The sequence below is a fragment of the Microcaecilia unicolor genome, chromosome 2 (genome assembly GCF_901765095.1).
Source record: "Microcaecilia unicolor chromosome 2, aMicUni1.1, whole genome shotgun sequence".
Lineage (NCBI taxonomy): Eukaryota > Metazoa > Chordata > Amphibia > Gymnophiona > Siphonopidae > Microcaecilia > Microcaecilia unicolor.
Window position 1 is genome coordinate 435,877,214 of NC_044032.1, and position 24,728 is coordinate 435,901,941.

General features: G+C 41.4%; 1 protein-coding gene across 8 annotated transcripts in view; it reads right to left on the reverse strand.

Moving 5' to 3' along the window:
- ANK2 (ankyrin 2) overlaps positions 1 to 24,728 on the reverse strand; it is a 512,604-nt gene that overhangs the window by 156,838 nt on the left and 331,038 nt on the right. For all 8 annotated transcript variants that reach the window (XM_030190840.1, XM_030190841.1, XM_030190837.1 and 5 more), the window contains one exon: positions 1,610 to 1,834. In XM_030190840.1, the coding sequence (XP_030046700.1) occupies positions 1,610 to 1,834 (225 nt within the window). The remainder of the gene's footprint in view (positions 1 to 1,609; positions 1,835 to 24,728) is intronic.

The window sequence follows — 24,728 nt, forward strand, 5'->3', positions numbered from 1 at the left end:
CAGCAACATAAAATCCTGCATTAAACTCTCTGCTCTTTTGGAGGCTTTTCTCTCTCTGTGCTGAATAATTTCTTCATTACCATAGGATTTAAGGGGCCCTTTTAAGGAAGGCTTGCCGCACACCCGTCAATCTAGAACTACTGCGCGGCTGCTGCAGGAGCCGGGCGGTAGTTCTCACTCCCAATGCATGCCATTTCCGGTGCTACAAAACTATTTTCTATTTTTGTACCACTGGTGTTTACCGGGTTAGCACAGGAGCCCTTACCTCAATGGGTGGCGGTAAGTGCTCCCCCCCCCTCCCCAAAATGTCCGCATGGCAAGTGGTTCACTTACCGGATGGCATTTCTTTTCCAGAATAAAAGACAGCCTTTTACCCAATGCAGTAAAAGGGGGGCCGCAGCGTGCCTCAAAAACATGCGCTGATGCTAGCGCAGGCCCCCTTTTACCGCAGCTTAGTAAAGGATCCCTAAATGAGCTGCACGCTAATGTCTACATGAAGATCTGTACACAGCTTATGTGCAAAACTCATTTGTACATAGGGTACAGAGAAATTTGTGCATAAAAGATGAACTAAGTTCTGTGCACATCTCAGCTTCCTTTACTGCACTGGCCTCTAAAGGGATAGTTATGAACAAAAGTTAAGGGAATAACGCATAATTAATGTCAAATAATGCATGTTAAATGGCAAAATTGTGTGCTATGGGCTATGTAATAATGAGATGGAAACCACCTCGTTATTACGCAACACAAATAATTAGTTTTGCAAGCTGGGGTTGAACAATGCCATTTTGAAGTCAGCATCTCAGGAAGCAGGAAGAACTGTGGATTACTTCTGTGTTCTTCCCCCCACCCCCAAACACACACTAACAACAGGAATAGGTCTGGTAAGTGATGGGGTTGGAGTCTTGTTCAGGGGGAGGACTTCTGCTCGGGTGAGGGGTCTTCTTCAGTTGAGGGATTCTGTGAAAGGTAGTTTTGTGGAAGAGGTTTTCTGCCAGGGAGAGGGTTAAATGCTGGAAGGGGTCAAGGGATGCAAAGTTCTTCTAGGTTTGTCAGGATGTGGAATGGTCTTGTTTTAAGAAAGCTCTCTAAGGAAAAATTTGGGAAGGGATACAAGCAGCCTTTCTTTTTTAAAACACCATTGACCTAGCGTAAGGTCTCACACAGTAATGGTCTATGCACGTAAAATGCTGATTACTGCCCACGTGCTAGAAAATAAAAATATTTTCCGGCTTGCCTAGTGGACGCGTGTCAAAAATGAAATTACCGCAAGGGCCATGCAGTAGCTGGACGGTAACTCAAAATAGACGCACGTTGGCACTTGTAGTCACCTACGCAGCTTAGTAAAAGGGCCCCTAAGTTTGCAACCTTAGTTTAATCTAGCAAGTAAATGTTTTTCAAGTATGAGCATTTTCCATTTTGAGATATCTTAAATATATGAATGAGTAATGAGCTTTGCTCTGATATATGCTTTAAATTGGATCAGCAGCAATTACATACTGGGCATACCTTTTTCAGCTTTCCTCCTGTAATTTGGGGTACATACCACAATGTCAAAAAAATGATTAGAAAAAACACATCCTTTCCATTGAGACTAGTTGTAACTTACCCAAGGAACTGAGCACCAGAAGGTCCGACTTCAATCAGACGACTGGCCAAACCTTCCCCTTCCACCATTGGAGGCATGGTGGCTAATCTGTGACGCTTAACCAGGCGGCAGGTAACCCGTGTCGGGGCAGTGCACTTCCTAGGAGGGATAATTATTCGCAGTCCATTGTGCCTGCAACCTCGCATAGCACCACCACGCGCATCTACCATAAAACTGACCAAGAAACTGAGAATGGAAAAAAAAAGTTGATGAATATCAGATTTAGAAAACTAATGCTGATTAAAATGAAATAAAAAAAAACTCCGTCTGTTAAACACTGATGCCATACTCTATAATTCCAGTTTATCCTTGCTAAACTACTGCCCTTGTTTAATTTTCCTCACAAATGCATTTGAAACCAGCTTTAAGTGAATATTAAGATAACAGAAGACAATTCTGTTTTTTGTCTCAAACTGGTTTCAATCTACTTTCGTACTCATGTGGGTTGGACATTTATAAATATTGCTTTGTTTTTCTTCCTAGAATATTCTCCAAAGGAGTTTAGTAATTCTAGAAATAACCATAAAAGGAGAATTAATGTGTCTTAATAAGACACTGAATAAAAACAACTGAAATACTAATATTGTCTATGTGGCCTACATGATATAATTTGTGCCATTTCCTCCTCCTTTTTTTTTTGTTACATGGGCAATGTAAAAAGTGTCCTTAGTGGTGTGATCATGCTCTAGTCCTGTATGGGAACCTGAAATGTACTGGTTAAATACAGTGAACATGTTACTTAGGGGCCCTTAACTAAAATACACTAGAATCTGGGTTTAATGCATGATAACATGGGATTATAGCGTGTGCTAAGACCAGATTTAATGCAGCATTTTGGGGGGATATTTTTTTTATTTCATTGCAGGTTATATGCTATTGTTGTTATTAGTGTGTGATACCTGCATAGAGCTAATGCAGGGAGACTTTTACAAAGGTGCATTAGCGTTTTTAGCGCACGCTAAAAATTAGCATGCGCTAACCATGTAGACGCCCATAATATTCCTATGAGCATCTACACGATTAGTGCACGCTAATTTTTAGCACGCACTAAAAAATGCTAGTGCACCTTTGTAAAAGGGGCCCTAAAGGCTCCTGTATTAACTCTGCATTACCCAGATAGCACATATTAAGTATAATGCACTAGCTGGTTAACATATACACACCCACCCTCTCCTTATGACACACTCCTTCCCAAGAATACTTTTCAAAAAAATCAGTAATGCACACGTTAATGCATGCAAACGGGCAAAATACCACAAAGCACTTTACGCGTTTGTGCAGTACCCTGTTTTCATTCACTAGCCATGTGTTAAGGGTTTATTACCTTTTAGTAAAAGGGCCCCTTAGTTAAGGGAAGCTAAGTAGCCTGAGCACAGCAAACTGCTCCTGCTAGCTTCCAAGGGATAAAATCTAAGCGTGATGCATAGGAGCTGCTTGTCAGTAATGCAGGCTGGTAAAAAAAAGAGAAGAGGCCAAAGGTTTTAAACCATCTGTGGAGCTAAGAGGTTTGTAAAAGGAATTCAAATGGATGTTATCTTTTGCTCACTACTGGTTCTATTGCCTCCGTACCCACATTTCACTAATTCTGTATGAAATTCAACCATGAGCATGCTTGAAATGTTGCATTATTTAAAAATGACTAAAGAAGAATTGAAACTAATTTACTAAATTTTCTCATCTTCATGCCCACACAAGTTTCATGTCGAATCAATTTATCAGCATGCTGTTAAAGAGAAAACCAATAGTGTTTCATATTGTGCCATTCATAAAAGAGAAAGCGTGACATGCCATGTATCAGCACACCAGACAGATTATCACGTGCCTTTCTAAACATGCAGGGTCCACTCACAACCAGCCACTTAACAGCACTTCAACAGTATACCCTGTGAAGTACAGTATAAATACTGGGAAGTGCAAACACTGATTCATTCCTTATGCCCAGATGTGTTCCAGTTGTTACACTAGATAATATATTCTTTTAGATGAGCTTGATTCATGCACAAAGAGCATTCAGAAAAAAAGATTACGCCTAATTTTTCGAGAATAACTGACGATAACATTAATAACCACGTACATTTTTGGGAGCTCCTATTGCTTCCCTTTAATTGCTTCCAACTCATTTGAATCAATGTGTGGTCAGGCTTGCATGAATCATCCAGGACAATGTGCAGCACTTGCTTTTTTGTAAAACCAGTTTCAAACTAATGTATTTATGTCTTGGAGCCAGCATTACTCAGGTAGGGATCAATTTTCAAAAGATTTATGCAGTTACAATCAACATTTAGGGCCCTGTTTACCAAGCCGTGTTACAGGCGCATTAGCGTTTTTAACGCGCATTAACCATGTATGCGCCTACAATATCCCTATAGGCACGCTAACTGTAGGCGCATTAAACACGCTAATGCGCCTTAGTAAACAGGGCCCTTAATATGTTTAAGTGGTTAAAAACTCTGCCCCCTCACCCTCAGTTAAAATGTATCTGCAAAATTTTTAAAAATTGCTGTGCACAGACATTTGGCTGGAAAAAAAAAAAGAGATAAAACAGTTTTGTGTAGTCACATTTAGGGGGGAAGTTATCAAAGTGGGCTACTGATAAGTCAGGTTATTTTAACACAGGATCCTATTTTTATACAATGCGACCCTGGCTAACAATAACCCAACTTGTGGCAAAATAACCCAATTTAACAGTAGCCCATGTTGATAATGTCTCTCCTTAACCAGGTATTTTGTACAACTTTAGCCAGTGTTACTGGTGAATATCCAAAGTTAACTGGTTAAAATTAACCAGTTAGGGGGGCCCTATTTCTAAGCCGTGGCAAAAGTTGGGCTTAGAAGGGCTCATTTTCAAAACAGAAAAAATTTCAAAAAACATCATAAGGTGGCAGGAGGATGTTTTTCTCTGAAAAATGTCCAAATTGCTATTTTCAACACCCTGATTTTAGATGTTTTGGTCCACAGTTCATCCAAATTACAAAGGGGCATGACGGGACATGTTATGGGCCGCCCCAAAAGATAAGACGTTTTTCTACAATAATGTAACCAAATAAAAATATCTGGAGCCAAAATTAAGACTTTTTCGCTAGACCTGTATCAATCAAGACTAAGTGACCAAAAGGTGCCCTAAATGACCAAATGATCACTAGAGGGATTAAGGGTTAATCCCCCCCTTACACCCCCAGTAGTCACTGACCCCCCCCTCCCAGCCCCCTAAGATGTAACAGTGACAGTACATACTAGGCTATATGACAGCATCAGATGTTATGATCATTTCTATTATAGCAGCAAGCAGGTCCCAGGAGTATCCTAGTGGTCAGTACTGTGGCATGTAGATTAGGGGATTCAGGTCCATATCCCACTCTAACTGGTACACTTGTGGTAGAATATGTGAACCCTCCAAAATACCTACTCTATCTACATATAGGTGACACCTGCTAGCACGAGAGCCATTGTATTGTAGTGGTATACAGTGAGGCGCAGTAGGTATTTTTCTGCTCCAGGAGGCCTCACCATACAATTTAAAGGGGTAACGGTGAGATGTGTACCTGGAACCTTTTATGTGAAGTCCACTGCAGTGCTCCCTAGGCTGCCCCACTACTCTGCTGGAATATCTATATGGCCAGTCTACTAAGAAGGATGACCCCCACCCAGACATCCCAATGGCTGTTTTTTGTGCATTTTGCTCTTGGATGTTTTATTTTCCAAAATGGTCCGACAAGAAAAACGCACTAAGCATAAAACGTCTAGGAAAAAGCAAGGTGGTGGGTTTGCACTGCACTAAAAAGTATGGGCCAATTTTCCCTAGCACAGGAAATGGTGCGTGCTGGGGCTGTTACTACCACCAGTACCTGCGTTGGGCTGGTGGTAGCTCCAGATTAGCGTGTGGTAAACCCACGTTGGGCTAACTGCCATTTTGTAAAAGGGCCCCTTAATGGCCCATAATAAAAGGGCCCCTTTACTTCTGAAAGTGTGCAAAGGTTTGGCAGAACTGTTACTCAAATACAAGCTAGATTTATAGACATCCCTACTTCAGTTTTCTCCATGTGCATATGGTTACCAGGTTATTTTTCTCTGGAGAGTGCCTTCGGCAATTTTGATTTTCTCCACGCATAAGCCCATGTTTACTTGGAAAACTGTTGCCTTAATGATTTACTTATCACACAGAAATTCACTTACCCCCCCCCCCCCTCCCCCGGATTCTGTATATGGTGCCGAGAATTGGGTGCCCAAATTTGTGTGCATGACCAAAATGCACGCACAAATTAATTGAGCAATAAGCTATTTAACATCAATAATTAGGTGCTAATAACCAATTATTGACGCTAATTGGAATGCATTAACGTTTGCATACTATTCTATAATGTTTGGCGCCTAACTGTACTAGCACAGAACTCACAAGGGGGCGTGATCATATGCATTCCAAAAAGTTGGGCACGCAATTATAGAATACGGCCTCAGCAGTGAGCACGCCTAACTTGGGTGCCAGTATTTATACCAGGTTTCAGGAGGTGTAAGTAAGGCGCAGAATCGGCACTAAGCATGATTCTATAAAGGGCATCAAATTTTGAGCGCAATTTACTGACTCCAGTCCTTAATGAACATTGTTTTAGCTTTCTGCAAATTTCTGTACCAAAAAAGGGAAAATAGCCATCATGAAATGTTCCCAGATCTCCTTGTTAGTTTACAAATTGAAAAATTGCACAAAGGTGCGTTTCACTTAGAGTGAGTGGCTGGTATGTGACTTTTGTGAATGAAGTAATTAAATGTGCTGGTGATTGAAGGAGGGCTGGAGTGAATGGGGTCATAAGGGAATCTGAGACAGAGGAGATTAAGGGGAGCACTTGTGAGCACACTTTTTCCCCCGTCCCATACAACAGAGAAAAATGAAGGCAGATAAAGACCTCATGGCTTCTCCAGTCTGACAAATACATGTCATCTACTATATTTTCCTCTCCCTTAGAGATTCAATGTACTTCTCCCAAGCTTTCATGAATTCAGATACATTTTTCATCTCCACCACCCCAACTGGGAGGTCGCTCCACAAATTCACCACCCTTTCTATGCAAAAGTATTTCCTCAGGTTACTTCTGAATGTGTCCCTTTTGACCATCATATGCTCCCTCATTCCAGAGCTTCCTTTCAATTGAAAGAGACTCACCTCCTGTGAATTTATGCTACGGAGATATTTAAATGTATCTATCAAATCTCCCCTCTATTGTGCATATATTTATTCCGCATAGGCAGAGGTGCTCCCCTAGGGGTGGAATAAGAGAGGAGATCGGATGTATGGAAATAAAATTAACAGGGAAAGTTATGCATACTAAACAGCAGGCATATTATGCGAGTGTATTTTCTGAGGCCATTTTCAGGGGGATAGTATCCCCCGGATTCTACATATGGCATCCAGATTTCAGCTCGCAACTTAATTGACCAATGAGCAGTTAACCATCAATACCTGGGTGCTAACAACCAATTACTGATGTTAATCAAGTAGGATTTGCCCGTGCATCTGGCTGTGCGCTATTCTATAAAGCTGGGTGCCTAAATCCCATAGCATGCAACCCAAAAGGGGGTGTGGCCATGGGATGGCCATGGATGAGTCATGGGCATTCCAAAAAGTTGTGCGCAGAGTGATAGAATATTGGGTTCTGTGTAAAACCTGGATGCCGGGATTTACACCAGGTTTCAACAGGCGTAAGTCTGGTGCCCAGAGCTGGTGAGAATCAGAGCTAATCTCTATTCTATAAAGGACAGGCACCCTTTATAGAATAGCGCTTAGTGCTGATCTTTTCCGGCACCCGTTTTTGAGTGCAATTGTTAGAATTCCCCCCCATGTGCATGCTTTCCTTTGGAAATCAGTGTAACTTATATGAACATCTGCCACACAAGTTAGGCAGCCTGTTATGAAACGACCCTTAACCCACGGGAGGAGTGAGGGTAATTTATAGAGACTTTTCCCATTTGTAAAACCTGCTTTATGTGCAGAAAAGGGCTTTTATAAAACTGCCCTGTGGAATGTGTGCACCACGATGTCACATACTGATCTGCACACCACATGCAGGCATTCCTGGAGGCATAGTTTGGATGAAGCAGGGGCTGAACTGTGATGTGCCCATGTATTTTATTGCATACACAAATACATGAGTAAAGTACACACAACGTTTATACCATCTTTGGAGCAGGTGTAAATGTGCAGCTTGACATCTGCATACCACAGGGGCTGGTTCTGGATGGCTATTTTCCAAAGACACGAAAGCACCTATGTTGCCTTTCTTTAATAGGTTTCAAAGAGGCCTTTTTTTTTTTTACTTCACATATCAGCATCCTATTAGAAAATCATGCCCAAAAATTTAGCGATAAAGCTTTGATTTTTTAAAATCCACTTATGCGTTTATTTCTTTTGTAGGATTCACTTAAGGTGTATCTATGTGTATACAGACAGACAGGCATCCATTTTTGAAAATAAATTAATATACATACATAGATACATAAATACACGGATATAGATAGATACATACAGCATGCATATGCAAACACATACAAATATACTTTTCAAAATATAGATAATAGATGCACACATACATACACAAGCATGCATTTTTAAATAAATGTAAAAATATAGAGGGGCCCTTTTACTATGCCGCGTGGGTGCCTATGTGAGCCCAATGCATGGCAATTTGGAACTACCACCCAGCAACCATGTGGCCCAGGTGGTAATTTCATTTTGTACGTGTGTCCAGTAGGTGCGCTGGAAGATTTCCGGTGCGTGGCACTAACCTGGCGGCAATTGGCATTGTTTGTGAGCTGATTATTACCAACCGGTTAACATGTGAGACCTTACTGCTAAGTGAATGGGTGGTGGCAATGTTTCAGCCCCAAAATGGACGTGCGCAAATTTTAATTTTACCATACATCCATTTTTGGCCAAAAAAAGCCTTATTTGCAGGTGCACTGAAAAATGAACCTGCACGCGTCCAATACACGTGTCTACACTAGCACAGGCCACTTTTCAGCGCAACTTAGTAAAAGGACCCCAGAAATAGCTATACAGATACATATATAGATAAATATAGATACATATCCATAGCCAAACAAACAGAAGCACGCGTTTTAAAATAAATACATGTAAATATATAGATATATATCCATATACCTGCACACACAAGCATGCATTTTTATAAATTATATATATATATACAGTGGGGGAAATAAGTATTTGATCCCTTGCTGATTTTGTAAGTTTGCCCACTGACAAAGACATGAGCAGCCCATAATTGAAGGGTAGGTTATTGGTAACAGTGAGAGATAGCACATCACAAATTAAATCCGGAAAATCACATTGTGGAAAGTATATGAATTTATTTGCATTCTGCAGAGGGAAATAAGTATTTGATCCCCCACCAACCAGTAAGAGATCTGGCCCCTACAGACCAGGTAGATGCTCCAAATCAACTCGTTACCTGCATGACAGACAGCTGTCGGCAATGGTCACCTGTATGAAAGACACCTGTCCACAGACTCAGTGAATCAGTCAGACTCTAACCTCTACAAAATGGCCAAGAGCAAGGAGCTGTCTAAGGATGTCAGGGACAAGATCATACACCTGCACAAGGCTGGAATGGGCTACAAAACCATCAGTAAGACGCTGGGCGAGAAGGAGACAACTGTTGGTGCCATAGTAAGAAAATGGAAGAAGTACAAAATGACTGTCAATCGACAAAGATCTGGGGCTCCACGCAAAATCTCACCTCGTGGGGTATCCTTGATCATGAGGAAGGTTAGAAATCAGCCTACAACTACAAGGGGGGAACTTGTCAATGATCTCAAGGCAGCTGGGACCACTGTCACCACGAAAACCATTGGTAACACATTACGACATAACGGATTGCAATCCTGCAGTGCCCGCAAGGTCCCCCTGCTCCGGAAGGCACATGTGACGGCCCGTCTGAAGTTTGCCAGTGAACACCTGGATGATGCCGAGAGTGATTGGGAGAAGGTGCTGTGGTCAGATGAGACAAAAATTGAGCTCTTTGGCATGAAATCAACTCGCCGTGTTTGGAGGAAGAGAAATGCTGCCTATGACCCAAAGAACACCGTCCCCACTGTCAAGCATGGAGGTGGAAATGTTATGTTTTGGGGGTGTTTCTCTGCTAAGGGCACAGGACTACTTCACCGCATCAATGGGAGAATGGATGGGGCCATGTACCGTACAATTCTGAGTGACAACCTCCTTCCCTCCGCCAGGGCCTTAAAAATGGGTCGTGGCTGGGTCTTCCAGCACGACAATGACCCAAAACATACAGCCAAGGCAACAAAGGAGTGGCTCAGGAAGAAGCACATTAGGGTCATGGAGTGGCCTAGCCAGTCATCAGACCTTAATCCCATTGAAAACTTATGGAGGGAGCTGAAGCTGCGAGTTGCCAAGCGACAGCCCAGAACTCTTAATGATTTAGAGATGATCTGCAAAGAGGAGTGGACCAAAATTCCTCCTGACATGTGTGCAAACCTCATCATCAACTACAGAAGACGTCTGACCGCTGTGCTTGCCAACAAGGGTTTTGCCACCAAGTATTAGGTCTTGTTTGCCAGAGGGATTAAATACTTATTTCCCTCTGCAGAATGCAAATAAATTCATATACTTTCCACAATGTGATTTTCCGGATTTAATTTGTGATGTGCTATCTCTCACTGTTACCAATAACCTACCCTTCAATTATGGGCTGCTCATGTCTTTGTCAGTGGGCAAACTTACAAAATCAGCAAGGGATCAAATACTTATTTCCCCCACTGTATATATATATATATATATATATATATATATATATATATATATATATGTATATATATATAACATTTGTACCCCGCGCTTTTCCACACAATGCAGGCTCAATGCAGCTTACATAGTAATTTGCAATACAAAGTTATAGAATAGAAATTTCAAAAACAGTAGTGAAACAATGTAAAGTTGGGCTTGGTAGTGTATGATAAGTTGAGCTTGATAATATATGACTAGGAAACGAGAGGTTAAATAAGATAGGATAGTATGATTTGGGAGAAAAGGGATAAGGAGGGATAGAAGTAAGGAGAGATGGAGAAGAGAAAGATGGGAGGTCGGTATCTAAGTCAGAACAGAATTGGGAGTGGAAGTTGGTAAGATTATGTTGGGTCATTGGGGTAGGCTTGCTTAAATAGATGAACTTTCAGCATTTTTCTAAAGGGTAAGATATATATCTCACACACAAGCATGTATCTCTTAAGTATGCAGATATAAATATATATATGCACACCCATACACACACAGAGGCATACATTTTTCAAACAACTTTCTTATACCCTATTGGTCATGCTTTTTGGGAGACTTTCATGTGAAGTAGAACCACCAGTGTCATTTTGTTAGCGCTCTATTATGGCTTAGGCTTGAACATCAATATACTGGTGCGCAGCGGACCTGCTGGACAAACAAAGCAAATCCTAAATACAAACGAGTACTTGCAGTACCCAACTGTTGTAAAAACTTTCAAGAGCAAGCTGGAAGTGGAATTACACTCTCTACCAATGGAAACAACAAAACACACAAAACAAAAAAAGCAATTATTATGCATCAGGGCATGTGTTAAATTGAAGTGTGGTGTTGCACCATACTCTGTGGCAATGACAACTGAGATCAAAGGCCAAAAGCATAACCCTGTCACTAAATATTACAGTAAAGGTCAATGGGTATCCATCTCTACCATCTAACCAAGTGAATTATCTACTAAAAAAGAACAAGGTCGCAGTTTTAAAGATTTTTAACAGAATCTACAGCTAAAGGCAATGTTCACAGTAGAAGAATTTTGCCCTCTCCTATACTGTAATCAGCAGTCTGACATAGTAAATGATCGGAGACATGATTTCAGAACCACACATATGTGAGCCACTGAAAAAGCAACCCTGTTTCTACATTCTGCACTTGAAACACGGGAATGGACCACAATGTGAGGGAACCGCATTCCTGCTTATAACTACTACAAGTGCCAGGCGAGTTTTTCTTGCTGTCATGCTGCTGCCTCTCCTATGAATGTTTAATGGTTTCCTGTGCAAGTCAATTTTGAAACATAAAGGAGTAATGTAGTGATGGGTCGGATTCAAGAAGAACAAAAGCAAGATGCTGACATGCACAAGACTGTAAATGTATCATTAGCACTCTGTTTTCAAAATGGAGCAAATGAAACGTTTAGGCAGCTGGATGCCTTTTGCTTTTTTTCTTGCCCATTACCATAGAAATGCTTTGCTAAGTGTGCACTTTCATTAGTGTGCACACCTGATTCATTTAAGACATTGTACCTGGAAATCAAAGCATATTCTATAACAATACACGTAACTTAATTGTTTAATTAGTTAATCAGCACAGTTAACTGGATGTTAACAAGCAATTATCAGCACTAACTGGCATTAAGATTTGTGCGCACAACTAGCAAAGTGTATTCTGTAAAATGGTGCACATAAATTCTAAGTCGCATAGTTGAAAAGAGGGCATGGCCATGGGTGGGGTGTGGGCATTTCTAAAATCTATGATGTTGCTAGAGAATACATCCGCACTGTACCTAATTTAGGCATTCAGATTTACGCCAAGTAAAACACAGCATAAATGGCTGCAACTAAATTTGGTCACATGAAGAGGTGCTCGACATATTCAATATACCGCACAGAAATTTAAGCCTATTCTATAAAATTTAGGCATACTATACAGTATATGCCAAGGTGTATTTTTCCCCCGCAGAACTTTCAGGCACCATATATAGAATCTAGCCTTGTGCATTTATATAAAAAAAATACAAATGTCCAAGGCACCTGAAATAAATCTGAAAATCAACCAAAGTGGTCTGCTCATTTTTGAAAATAAAGTGCAGATGTGATCATTTTGCATGCTGTACAGGTATAGATGGTGTGAATGATGTTGGAAGCTGGCAACTGTGAGGTCACAATGTGGCATTCTTAGAAGTTGTAAAATGATGATCTTGCCAAGCGAGCAAGGTGAGATTTTCACCATATAACTCTCACAGACCTGGTAAATATTCAGCCTTTTTTGTATTTTTAACTAAACAGAAGCCCACTAAAGCATTCTGAAGGTAAACAAAGCATACAAAGAAAATCACAAGGATGCAACACAGAGAAGAAATTAGGCTGTTCACCTGCTGCTGTCACGATCAAGATACGGAGAGGAATGGCTGCAACAGAAGAGACATTTTAGCACAAAGAGAAAGTAGATAAAGTGAAACAAGAGGACAGGAGAAAAACAGGAAGCAAGGTCACCTGAAAATACAGTCTTAGTGAGGCAAAGAGATACATGGTCTGTGCAAGATAATGTAAAACACTGCAGTGGGCCAATGCAGTACCTATGTGTGTATTAAAGAATGCCATGGATTCATCTAGTCTAGATTAGGATCAAAATAGACAGAAAAGGTGTGCAGGTGTTTTCTGTCGTTTTTATTTCAGCTATGGATACATTAGTTTTTGTTTGTCAGCTCACCTTTACAGTAGGATATAAGAAATGTTCTGTATAAGATTTCATAAACACAAGTATATTTACAAGTTATCACGTACAATACCAACTGCGTGGTATTTACAACTGCAAATACCATGCAGTTGGTGTTCAAGGTAGTGCCTCCTATATAGTTCTTCAATAACTATACAGGAGGTACTACCTTGAACACCAAAAAATTATATTATCTGATCAATAACCTTTTAAACACCAAAGAAATTGCATTAACAAATGAAGTTACTCCTTCTGCAAATGATTTAGCTATTCACTTTGAACAAAAAAAAATCTTAAAAATCAGGAATACTGTTCTGTCAAACAATGGCAATCCCACAGAACATCTCGAAGAAATAACTTGCTCAAATGGGGGAATCACAGGAAATAAAATAAAGTGTGGACATCCTTCCAATTACCTTCAAAATACTCCACCTCTCAATGCATCATGGATGCTTGTCCCACCCAGTCATGGGAAGAAGGATTTTAATTTTACAATTCAATATGTCTAGTGCCTTCGATGTAGCAGATCATGTTATTTTACTAAATATATTGGACTATTTTGGAATTAGGAGTGCAGTATTGCAATGGTTCAGCGGATTCCTCAAAACAAGATCTTATAGGGTAAAAATGTCAAGCTCTCTATCCTCCCCTTGGTCACCAGATTGTGCTGTACCACAAGGATTCCCACTTTCTCCTATCTTTTTTAATGTTATGATTTTATTTATTTAATGTATTTATAATGACATTTGAATCCCGCATTATCCCAAACAGAGTTCAGGTTCAATGTGGCTTACAATTCAATTATAAGCAGGTACTCTCTCTGTCCCTAGAGGGCACCACTAGGCTCTAAAATTAGAAATGGCTGGATTTAACACTTTTATATACACAGAAGAAATTACTTTATATATCCCCTTTTGATAAGGAGATTCATGAAATTACCAACAGAATTAAGTCAGGTCTTAACCTTATGGAATCTTGGGCATCTGACTCTAGACTAAAACTCAACCATGATAAAACCAAGTTCTTAGTAGTAACAAACCCTTTTGATCATACTACTACTACTACTACTACTACTTAACATTTCTAGAGCACTACTAGGGTTATGCAGCGCTGTACAATTTAACAAAGAGAGACAGTCCCTGCTCAAAGAGCTTACAATCTAATAGACAAGTGAACGGTCGGTCCGATAGGGGCAGTCAAATTGGGGCAGTCTGGATTCACTGAACGGTAAGGGTTAGGTGCCGAACGCAGCATTGAAGAGGTGGGCTTTAAGCAAAGACTTGAAGACAGGCAGGGAGGGGGTTTGGCGTAAGGGCTCAGGAAGGTTGTTCCAAGCATAGGGTGAGGTGAGGCAGAATGAGCGGAGCCTGGAGTTGGCGGTGGTGGAGAAGGGTACTGAGAGGAAGGATTTATCCTGTTAACGGAGGTTACGGGCGGGAACATAAGGGGAGATGAGGGTAGAAAGATAGTGAGGGGCAGCAGACTGAGTGCATTTGTAGGTAAGAAGGAGAAGCTTGAATTGAATGTGGTATCTGATCGGAAGCCAGTGAAGTGACCTGAGGAGAGGGGTGATACGAGTATATCGGTTCTGGTGGAATATGAGACGTGCAGCAGAGTTCTGAACAGATTGAAGGGGGGATAGATGGCTAAGTGGGAGGCCGGTGAGGAGTAAGTTGCAGTAGTTCAGGCGAGAGGTAATGAGAGTATGGACGAGAGTTCGGGTGGTGTGTTCAGAGAGGAAAGGGCGAATTTTGCTGATGTTAAAGAGAAAAAAGCGACAGGTCTTGGCTATCTGCTGGATATGCGCAGAGAAGGAGAGAGAGGAGTCAAAGATGACTCCGAGGTTGCGGGCAGATGAGACTGGGAGGATTAGGGTGTTATCAACTGAGATAGAAAGTGGAGGAAGAGGAGAAGTGGGTTTTGGTGGAAAGACGATAAGCTCGGTAGAGTACAATCATACTCTATACAACTGCTTCACAAACTGATCAAACCACCTACCTGATGGAAAGTACACATTGGAGTAATTATAGACCATCACTTAACATTTGAACCACAAGTCTCTCTGGTTGCCTCTAAAACTTTCAAAACTCTTTGGAAGCAAAATACATAAGGAATTACTTCTCAACCTTGACCCTCAGACTCCTGGTAAATCCCTTGTACTAACACAACTGGATTATTGCAATGCAACATATGGCAGATGTAAAGTACAGTTAATAAAAAAAACTCCAAACAGTTCAAAACACAGCAGCTCACCTTATTTATAATATAACATGTTTTGACAATGCAATCCCTCTGCTAGTTAAGCTTCATTGGTTAACTATAAAAGCTAGGGTCTTCTTCAAGATATGTGCTTTTATTTATCTTATAACTTATGGAAAAGCCCCAAACTACATGCAACAACTCATAGAACTTCCCCTACGCAATGCAATCCCAGGAGCAAGAAATTATTTTACACTACATTTCCCAAACTGCAGAAAAATTATGTATAAATGTATTCTACTGACTGGCCTCACTTATCTGGGCATGAAATGGTGTCTACAACTTCTGCCTCTCTATATACTTTTCTTGTATCTATTTAGAAGATACTTAAACCCTGTCTTTCATTGTGCACTGCTTACTTACAATCCTGAACTGTTACATTCTGATATCTGTTTACCATCTTGTGCACTGCTATCTTAAAGATGTTAATTTCCTGATGTCTGAGTGCTAGCAGTGATTTGAAGAAACCAGACTTATCTAATTCTGTGTTTGCTGCTTTAAAAAGTTTTGTTTTGTTGGGAAGAAATCAGTGAATTATTTATTTCTGTGTTTGCTGCTTTTAAAAAGTTATATTGTGATATCAGTGTACTGCCCCTCCCCCATAGTTTCTCTAAGTAGTTACCTGGTATCAGAGGCAGGCTTTTGTTGTAAAACAGCAGTGTAGTATGGTAGTTTAATACAACATTGGAAATAGGCTCCACAGCTAGCTCATTCTACAGTTCCTTGGTTGCTTAGGCCTTCCCACCCTGTCTCTCAGGGTGAGAGGGACTATTTCCAAAATTAATTAACTATATTCAATTTGCAGATATTTTTTTGAAAAACCAATCATCTGATTGCAGTAGCTCTCCAGCTTTTCGCTTTCTACCAGGTGTTCTTCCTATTTATTTATTCATTCATGACATTTATACCCCATATTAGCAAGAAATAGACTCAAGTTCAATGTGGCTTACAAACAAACAATAAAGTGAATAAAACATAATAACGTACAGAATATAACACAAATTACAATAACTTCAAGAAGCAAATTAACATATGTGCAGTAAGTAACCCAGGATTTAGACTATCTCAAGGGCAAACAAATAATTAAGGGTGGATAGGTGAGAGAGCATAATTAGGCAGGAGTAGATGGGAAACGAGATTAAGAAAAGGGTGTGGGTAAAATTCAAACATTGCTTTTTTGTATTCAGAAAGGCCAAAATGAAGAAATGTGTTTTTAGGAAACTTCTAAAAGTTAGGTAATCAACTGTAAACTTGATTGATTTAGGAAGAGAATTTCAAAAGTTGGTACCTTAATAAGAGAAATTAGCAAAGTGAATTGTTTTATACATCACATTCTTACAGATAGGGAAATGTAGGACAAGATATCCTCTAGATGATGAATAAGCATTATGAGGGGGGTAATTCAATAAGATTATTCATACATGTTAGAATAAAAATTTTTAACATAAACACAGATTTGTTACTCTTTCCAGCTTATAATTGAAAAAGAAAAACGCCTATATTGCGACCCAAATCTGGAGATAGACGTTTATCTCACAAAAACGAATAAAGCGGTATAATCGAAAGCTGAATTTGGACGTTTTCAACTGCACTCCATCACGGATGCGGACAAAGTTGATGGGGGCGTGTCAAAGACGTGGTGAAGGCGGAACTGGGGCGTGGTTATCGGCCGATCAGAGATAGGCGCCTTTCGCCGATAATGGAAAAAAAATATGCGTTTTTAGCAAGAATTTAGGGCACTTTTCCTGGACCCTGTTTTTCCACGAATAGGGCCCCAAAAAGTGCCCTAAATGACCAGATGACCACTGGAGGGAGTCGGGGATGACCTCCCCTGACTCCCCCAGTGGTCACAAACCCCCTCCCACCACAAAAATATGCCGTTTCACAACTTTTTATGTTCACCCTCAAATGTCATACCCACCTCCCTGGCAGCAGTATACAGGTCACTGGAGCAGTTATTAGGGGGTGCAGTGGACGTCAGGCAGGTAGACCCAGGCCCATCCCCCCCCACCTGTTACACTTGTGCTGGTAAATGGGAGCCCTCCAAACCGCCCCCCAAATCCACTGTACCCACATGTAGGTGCCCCCCTTCACCCCTTAGGGCTATAGTAATGGTGTAGACTTGTGGGCGGTGGGTTTTGAGGGGGATTTGGGGGGCTCAACACCCAAGGGAAGGGTGCTATGCACCTGGGAGCTCTTTTACCTTTTTTTTTTTTTTTTGTAAAAGTGCCCCCTAGGGTGCCCGGTTGGTGTCCTGGCATGTGCACTACGAATCCTGGCCCCTCCCACGAACAAATGCCTTGGATTTATTCATTTTTGAGCTGGGCGCTTTCATTTTCCATTATCACTGAAAAACAAAAACGCCCAGCTCACAAATTGTCGAATAAAACATGGACGTCTATTTTTTTCGAAAATACGGTTCGGTCCGCTCCTTCACGGACCCGTTCTCGGAGATAAACGCCCATGGAGATAGACGTTTTTGTTCAATTATGCCCCTCTTTGTATACCTTTAATAGAAGGATATCAATTTACCTTCTCTTACCCTTAAATTTACTAGTGTCACCTTTGCCCACTTCAAAAGGGGGCAAGAAGTCGTACTATTTTATAGAGTTTAAAATTAAACTACCTGCTTCCAGAAACTTACTGAACAGGTGAAGGAAAAAAATAGGGTTGGGTCTTTGGTAGGCCTCTTCACTTATTTTATCCACAGGTACAAATAGATCCTACAATTGTAGTAAGGCAAAGAAACATTGTGCCCTTAAAGCTGCAGCTCTCGTTATAGCTCCTGCCTCTGTACAGACTGAATGCTTGGCCCAAGACAACATACTAGTTTCATGCAATAGATGTATGCACATTGAATCCCTCATGAAAGAAGTACATGAACTAAGAAAGGAGGTGGCAAAACTAAGAAGCATCTGTGACAACCAGAAATTCATCCTGGAGATGCATGATGAAACACTGAGGATCACCAGCAAATGGAGAGAAGATTTTGTGCAGAAAGAGGACAGCTTGACACAGGTCACCAAATCCTGCAAAATCAACCCCCCAACTCTATCTTCTGTTGAAGAATCAGGTCACAGCCCTGGAGGAGGAAGAACTGAAACCATCTCAGGAACAGGAGGAAACAATGATCAAACATCCCAATGTCGCCAGATTGGTGGCCGAAAAAAAGCGAAAGGTTGTGGTGGTCAGTGATTCTCTTCTGTGGGGTACTCAGGTGCCCTTCTGCTGACCAGACATGATGTCCAGAGAGGTGTGCTGTCTGCCTGGTGCCACGATTCGAGATGTAGCAGAAAGATTGCCTAGACTCATCAAGCCTACTGACCACTATCCTATGCTGCTAATCCATGTAGGCACAAATGATACTGCTAGGTATCCTACTGAACATATCAAATATGACTTCATGGCTCTGGGTCAGAAGGTAAAGCACAAAGGTGCACAGGTGGTGTTCTCATCGATTCTGGAGCTAAATGCTGTTATGATTCCGCTAGACAGGCAGGGGAATGTTTGGAACTCGCTACTGATTGGCCTGTTAGGGGTTGATCTGAAGTCTGAAGCAGCAGAAGTCAGAAGCCTGATCTATTTAAGCTTACCACTCCCTACAGCCCATGCTTTAGCGTTTGATTCCTGTCAGTGAATTTCAGCCTGCTTCCCTTTCTCTCAGTCTGTGCTGTAGCACACTGTGTGTTTGTTGGAGTTTGCCTACTCTTCTCTTAGCTTGTAGGTTCTGTGTTTGCTGGGTGTTCCCAGCATGAGCTTGATTGTTTCAATCCCCTGCACCCGAGTCTGTTCCATATTTCGCTGGTGTAGTGTTGTCTGTGGTAAGCTTGTCCCTTGTATCCTTCCAGTTTGTTTGTTTAAGTTTCCCTTTCCTCAGTGTAACCCTTTATGTGCTGAGCTTAGTTTTTGCCTGCTGTTGTCCTCTGTTGGTAGCCTCCCTGTCCTTGTATTGCTCCTGCTTGTTTGTTTAAGTTTTCCTTTGTTTGCATTTGGTGTCTCAGAAGCAGCCTTTCCCTTTAGCTTGTTTTTTCCCTTTGTTTGCTGAGTCTGTCTCCTGATTATGGTGAGCATTGCTCTTTATCTGATCTGTGTATGTTAAGTCAACTTTCTCTGTTAGCTTCTCTTTATCCTTGTGTGTTGTGGGGCCAGTCTTGTGCATTCCTGTGTGTGTATTCCCTCTACCCAATGAATGTATAATTTTAAATGTGTACAACACAGATTTGAAATTATAAGGGCAATTCTATAACTGGGTGCCTCCATTTGTGTGCTTCTAGCATACATAAATGTACAGAACACCAGCAGTTCCTTACATAAGTGGCATAGGGCCCAAATGCAAGGGAGTGCTCACATGTGTGGAGCATGGGCAGGACATGGGCAGGCATACCTCCCACTTATGTAAGTAATTTACAGAATACTGCATGCCATGTGCACCCTTCCTGCATTTAAGGGCCCTCTTAGTAAGCCGTGTAAGCATCTACGCGTGCCCAACGTGCACCAAAATGGAGTTACCACCCGGCTACCGAGTGGCTCTTGCAGTAATTTCATTTTTGGCGCGTGTCCGATACACACGGCTAGAAAATAATTTTTATTTTCAGAAGCGTGTATCGGACAAGAGTCAAGTGGCATTTGACAAAATGGTCCTTGACAAAATGGCCCCTCCCACAAAACAGTCCTTCACAAAAATAAAAAGTCTACTAAAAAATAAAAATTAACTAAATTCTTTATTGAAAGACGTAAGCATCTCTAAGGATTCATATCTCCAGCTGAGAAAAGAAAAAGAGAGGAGGTGCATTGTTCAATGCATATTAGGTACTGCAAAATCCTGCAGACTTGCAGAATGATTTGGTTATATGGCACAATTTATAAGATTATTCTAATGTAAAATCCTTGTTCAATTTAGGACACGCTCTCTCTTTTTCAGAAATTCCACTGAAAGGCTAAATTGTATTATCAGTTTAACTAACTTGCTCTAAAGTCAACATCACTGACTGTAGAAGATTTGCTTTGTCAGAAATGTCAGATCGTGTGCCGGAAAATTCACTTTGCACAGAATCAAACTTTTACTACAACTGTACGGAAACCTAGTCACTTAACAAAATCTATAGAACTGGCATATTTAATCACGATCTGAAGTTCATGTGTGCTATACATTAATATCTTTGGGGGTAGAGAATTAATCTAGCAACTTCACCTGCTCATCTTGGGCTTCTATTGCTATTGGACCTAGCCTCTATTTGCCTTGAGCACCATGGACTGTATTCACATCTGTGTGAGGGATTTATTTTTTGCCTTATTTTTATATAGTTTCCCCAGCAGTCCAGTCATTGCAGCATCAATCCTTAGCAAGAGACCACAAACCACAGGTCCCAACAGAATCTGTCTGACATAGATGCTAAGTCTCACCACTAAATATTGCCATAGTGCAGTGGTTGAGTCTCCTTTTTGCCCCATCCTACCTTCTGACTTTGAGCTCGCCGGCAACAGCAGAAATTCCTTCTATGGTGTTGGCATCCCCTGTACATGGTGTACGTTTGGTGACTGGCACCAAAACACTGAGCATATGTAAGAAATAGGGGAGAACTTCCATCTGGACTACCAACAGCACCAAAAATGTTTCACTGTCCAGCCTGAGTCCTATCACTCCATATGTTTAAGTAGCTCCAGCTGATCGGGCCAATTGTTTTTGTGTGTTTTGTCATAGACTTTTATGTCGAGGGCTTTTTTGTTAGTTACTTTTTTTTCATTGAGGCTATTTTGTCTTGGGGAGTTTTGATGGGGCTATTTTGACCCGGTACCCTATGGCTGGTGTAACTGTGGATGTCAAGATTTTAGGTGAGCTGATACCAGGTTATGCTAGTTTTCTAAAATGGAATATGAGTGCCCAAATGTATAGACTCTCAATGTATACTTATAGAAGTGGCCCCCAAATATATATATTTAGAGGTGTTTTGCTTTCTGAGCACATTACCAAAAGCCTTATCCACTCTCATCACCTCCTGTTTGAACTACTACAAGCTCCTCATTCTGCTGCTGACCTTTCTTTCTCTGCTACAGTCTGTTCAAAATTAATCTCCCTCAGCATTGTTACAACCATGTTGCACTTCTTCTAATGGTTCTACATTGGCTCTTTATCTGCATTCACGTTGAACTACTTCTCATATCTAAGTTCAATCAATCTGCAGATATATGCTACCTCTCCTCTGTTACTTCCCCCAGTGTTCACTGGACAAGCTGCTCTGGCCTGTGCCACTCTCCTCCACTGCTATATCCAAACTCCTCCCTGCATGAAACAGCCTTCCTGAACTGGTGTGCCTTGCTCCATCGCCAAGCTCTTTGAAACTGCTTTGAAATCCCCAAAACTTGACTCTTCCTAATCTTGGCCTTGTCACCTTAAACATGTTTTATTGTAATAGATTATTTTATCTTCTGTATGTGTCTTAAATAAAATGGAAGTTCCATGAAGGAGGAATGTTTCTTTTATGTGTCTGTACAACACTGCATATGCCTCGTGGTATTACAGAAATGCTAAAATAGTTGTAGCTGGGCAAAACCTTGCTGCTTCTCAAGAGCTATTCATAGGGAAAACATATAGAAGGGTATCTCAATGTGGATGGGCAAGGTTACCATAATCCACAGTAAAATGTCTCTCTCTTTTTCAAAGAACCTATGGAGTTGCAACACAAAAGTCCCCATAGCAATATACTACTACTACTACTTACCATTTCTAAAGCGCTACTAGGGTTACGCAGCACTGTACAATTTAACATAGAAGGACAGTCCCTGCTCAAGGAGCTTACAATCTAAAGGACAAATGTACAGTCAGTCAAGTAGGGGCAGTCAAATTGGGGCAGTCTAGATTTCCTGAAAGGTATAAAGGTTAGGTGCCGAAAGCAACATTGAAGAGGTGGGCTTTGAGCAAGGATTTGAAGATGGGTAGGGAGGGGACTTGGCGTAAGGGCTCAGGAAGTTTATTCCAAGCATAGGGTGAGGCGAGGCAGAATGGGCGGAGCCTGGAGTTGGCGGTGGTGGAGAAGGGTACTGAGAGGAGGGATTTGTCCTGTGAGCGGAGGTTTCGGGCGGGAACGTAAGGGGAGATGAGGGTAGAAAGGTAATGAGGGGCTGCAGACTGAGTGCATTTGTAGGTAAGAAGGAGAAGCTTGAATTGTGTGTGGTATCTGATCGGAAGCCAGTGAAGTGACCTGAGGAGAGGGGTGATATGAGCATATCCTTCTCACTCCAATCCAAAAGAATTTAAAGATCAAGCCAGATGTCATCTCTAACTATCGCCCAGTGGCTTCGATACCTCTAGTTATCAAGCTGATGGAGAGTCTGGTCAATGTTCAGCTCAACGAATTTTTGACTAATTTTGATATCCTCCACCATTCGCAATCAGGTTTTCGAGTTCATTACAGCATGGAGACTGTCCTGGTCACCCTCTTATCTAACTTTCGACGAGAACTATCTGTTGGACGGAAGATTCTTCTGCTGCAATTTGACATGTCTAGCGTTTTTGACATGGTGGATCATGAACTCCTGCTCCATCTACTGGACTCTTTTGGTATAGGAGGGCCAGTTTTGCATTGGTTCAAGGGTTTCTTGACTTCAAGGTCCTACCAGGTCATGGTGAACTCCTACACTTCTGAACCGTGGAATGCTTCCTGTGGGGTCCCTCAGGGCTCTCCCCTTTCACCTACCCTATTTAATATTATGATGATGCCTTTAGCCACAGCACTTGCAAACCTGGACCTCAACCCTTTCATCTATGCGGATGATATTACAGTCTACATCCCTTTTCACTCCACAGTATCAGAAGTTGCCAACCTCATAGATGCCTGTTTCTCCACTTTAGAGGGAAAAAACTCATTGTCTCATCCTCTCGTCCACGCACGCTCATGTATCTGACACAATGCTTCCAGTTCTGGGCTCTGCCCTCCCGATTGCCAACAGCCTGCGACTTTTAGGAGTGCATCTGGACTCACATCTCCAGCTGGTTGATCATGTACACTTGGTCTCCAAAAAAATGTTCCAGGCCATGTGGAGGCTTCGGCGCATCAGTGGTATTTATGTGGGTTGCCAGGCCTCCTTATTGAAAACGTTCCAAACAGCTCAGAACACTGCGGCGAGGCTCATCCTTAGAGAAAGGCGTTTTGCACACACCGAACCCCTGCGCTTTAAACTTCATTGGCTGCCTGTACAGGAGCGCATTGCTTTTAAGATCTGCTCCCTAACACATAAAATCATCTATGGGGCTGCCCCGGATTACATGCTCCCCTTGATCGACCTTCCGCCTAGAAATGCCAACCCTGCTGCTCGGTCCTATCTCCACCTCCATTTTCCGAATTGTAAGGGTGTCAAGTACAAGAAAATCTTCGCCTCGTCCTTCCGTTATTGGAGTCCCAAACACTGGAACACGTTACCTCGTCACCTTAAAGCTCAAGTGGACCATGCCCTTTTTAAGAAGTTGTTAAAGACATTCCTCTTTGCTAAGACTTACCCCTCAACTTACCATGTTGATTGATGCATCCCTTGTCCCTTACCCTGCCTAGTTCACGCTGTTAGTTTCTCCCCTCCTACTTGCTTCTTTTATGCTTGCCTAAGCTTTTAAGTTTGTACTCTTATTTAATTCTCTGTAAGCCACATTGCGCCTGCATGAGTGGGGAAAATGTGGGATATAAGTAACAAATAAATAAATAAATATCGGTTCAGGCGGAATATAAGACATGCAGCAGAGTTCTGAACGGATTGAAGGGGGGATAGATGGTTAAGTGGGAGGCCAGTGAGAAGTAGGTTGCAGTAGTCCTAATATACTTATTAGGAGATTTATTGGGGACACATACAGGGTTAAACATGAATCTAGTATATGTTCCTAGAAATGTGCAGAGCAACATTAGAAAGTGCCCTTACTCTGAGAATTTTCTCTGAAAGCACTATTCTTTCAGTTCATCAATCTTTTACCCCTCTGCTATTCCATCTGTGAACTCTTCTTGAACAGAAAGTCGCTTTAATGTCTTGCCATACTGCAGCTCATCGGTGCACTCCTTTCCAATAGTTTTAAATAAACTGTAATATACTAAGAAAATTCTGTACCAGCATAGCAACAGTGCAGAGTAGCTTGCTGCACAGATACTCCCCTGAATGAACTTGTAAATGGTTGGTCTGCAAGTAATTTGTTATGTCTTCATTATATAAAGGAGTTACTATCACAGCAGAGATATACAGACATACTTTTTCTGAGATTATGGCAAATGAATGCCTGCAAGAAGAATGGGGAAGTTAATTAGGAGTCAGATGAAAGCACATCTAGCATAG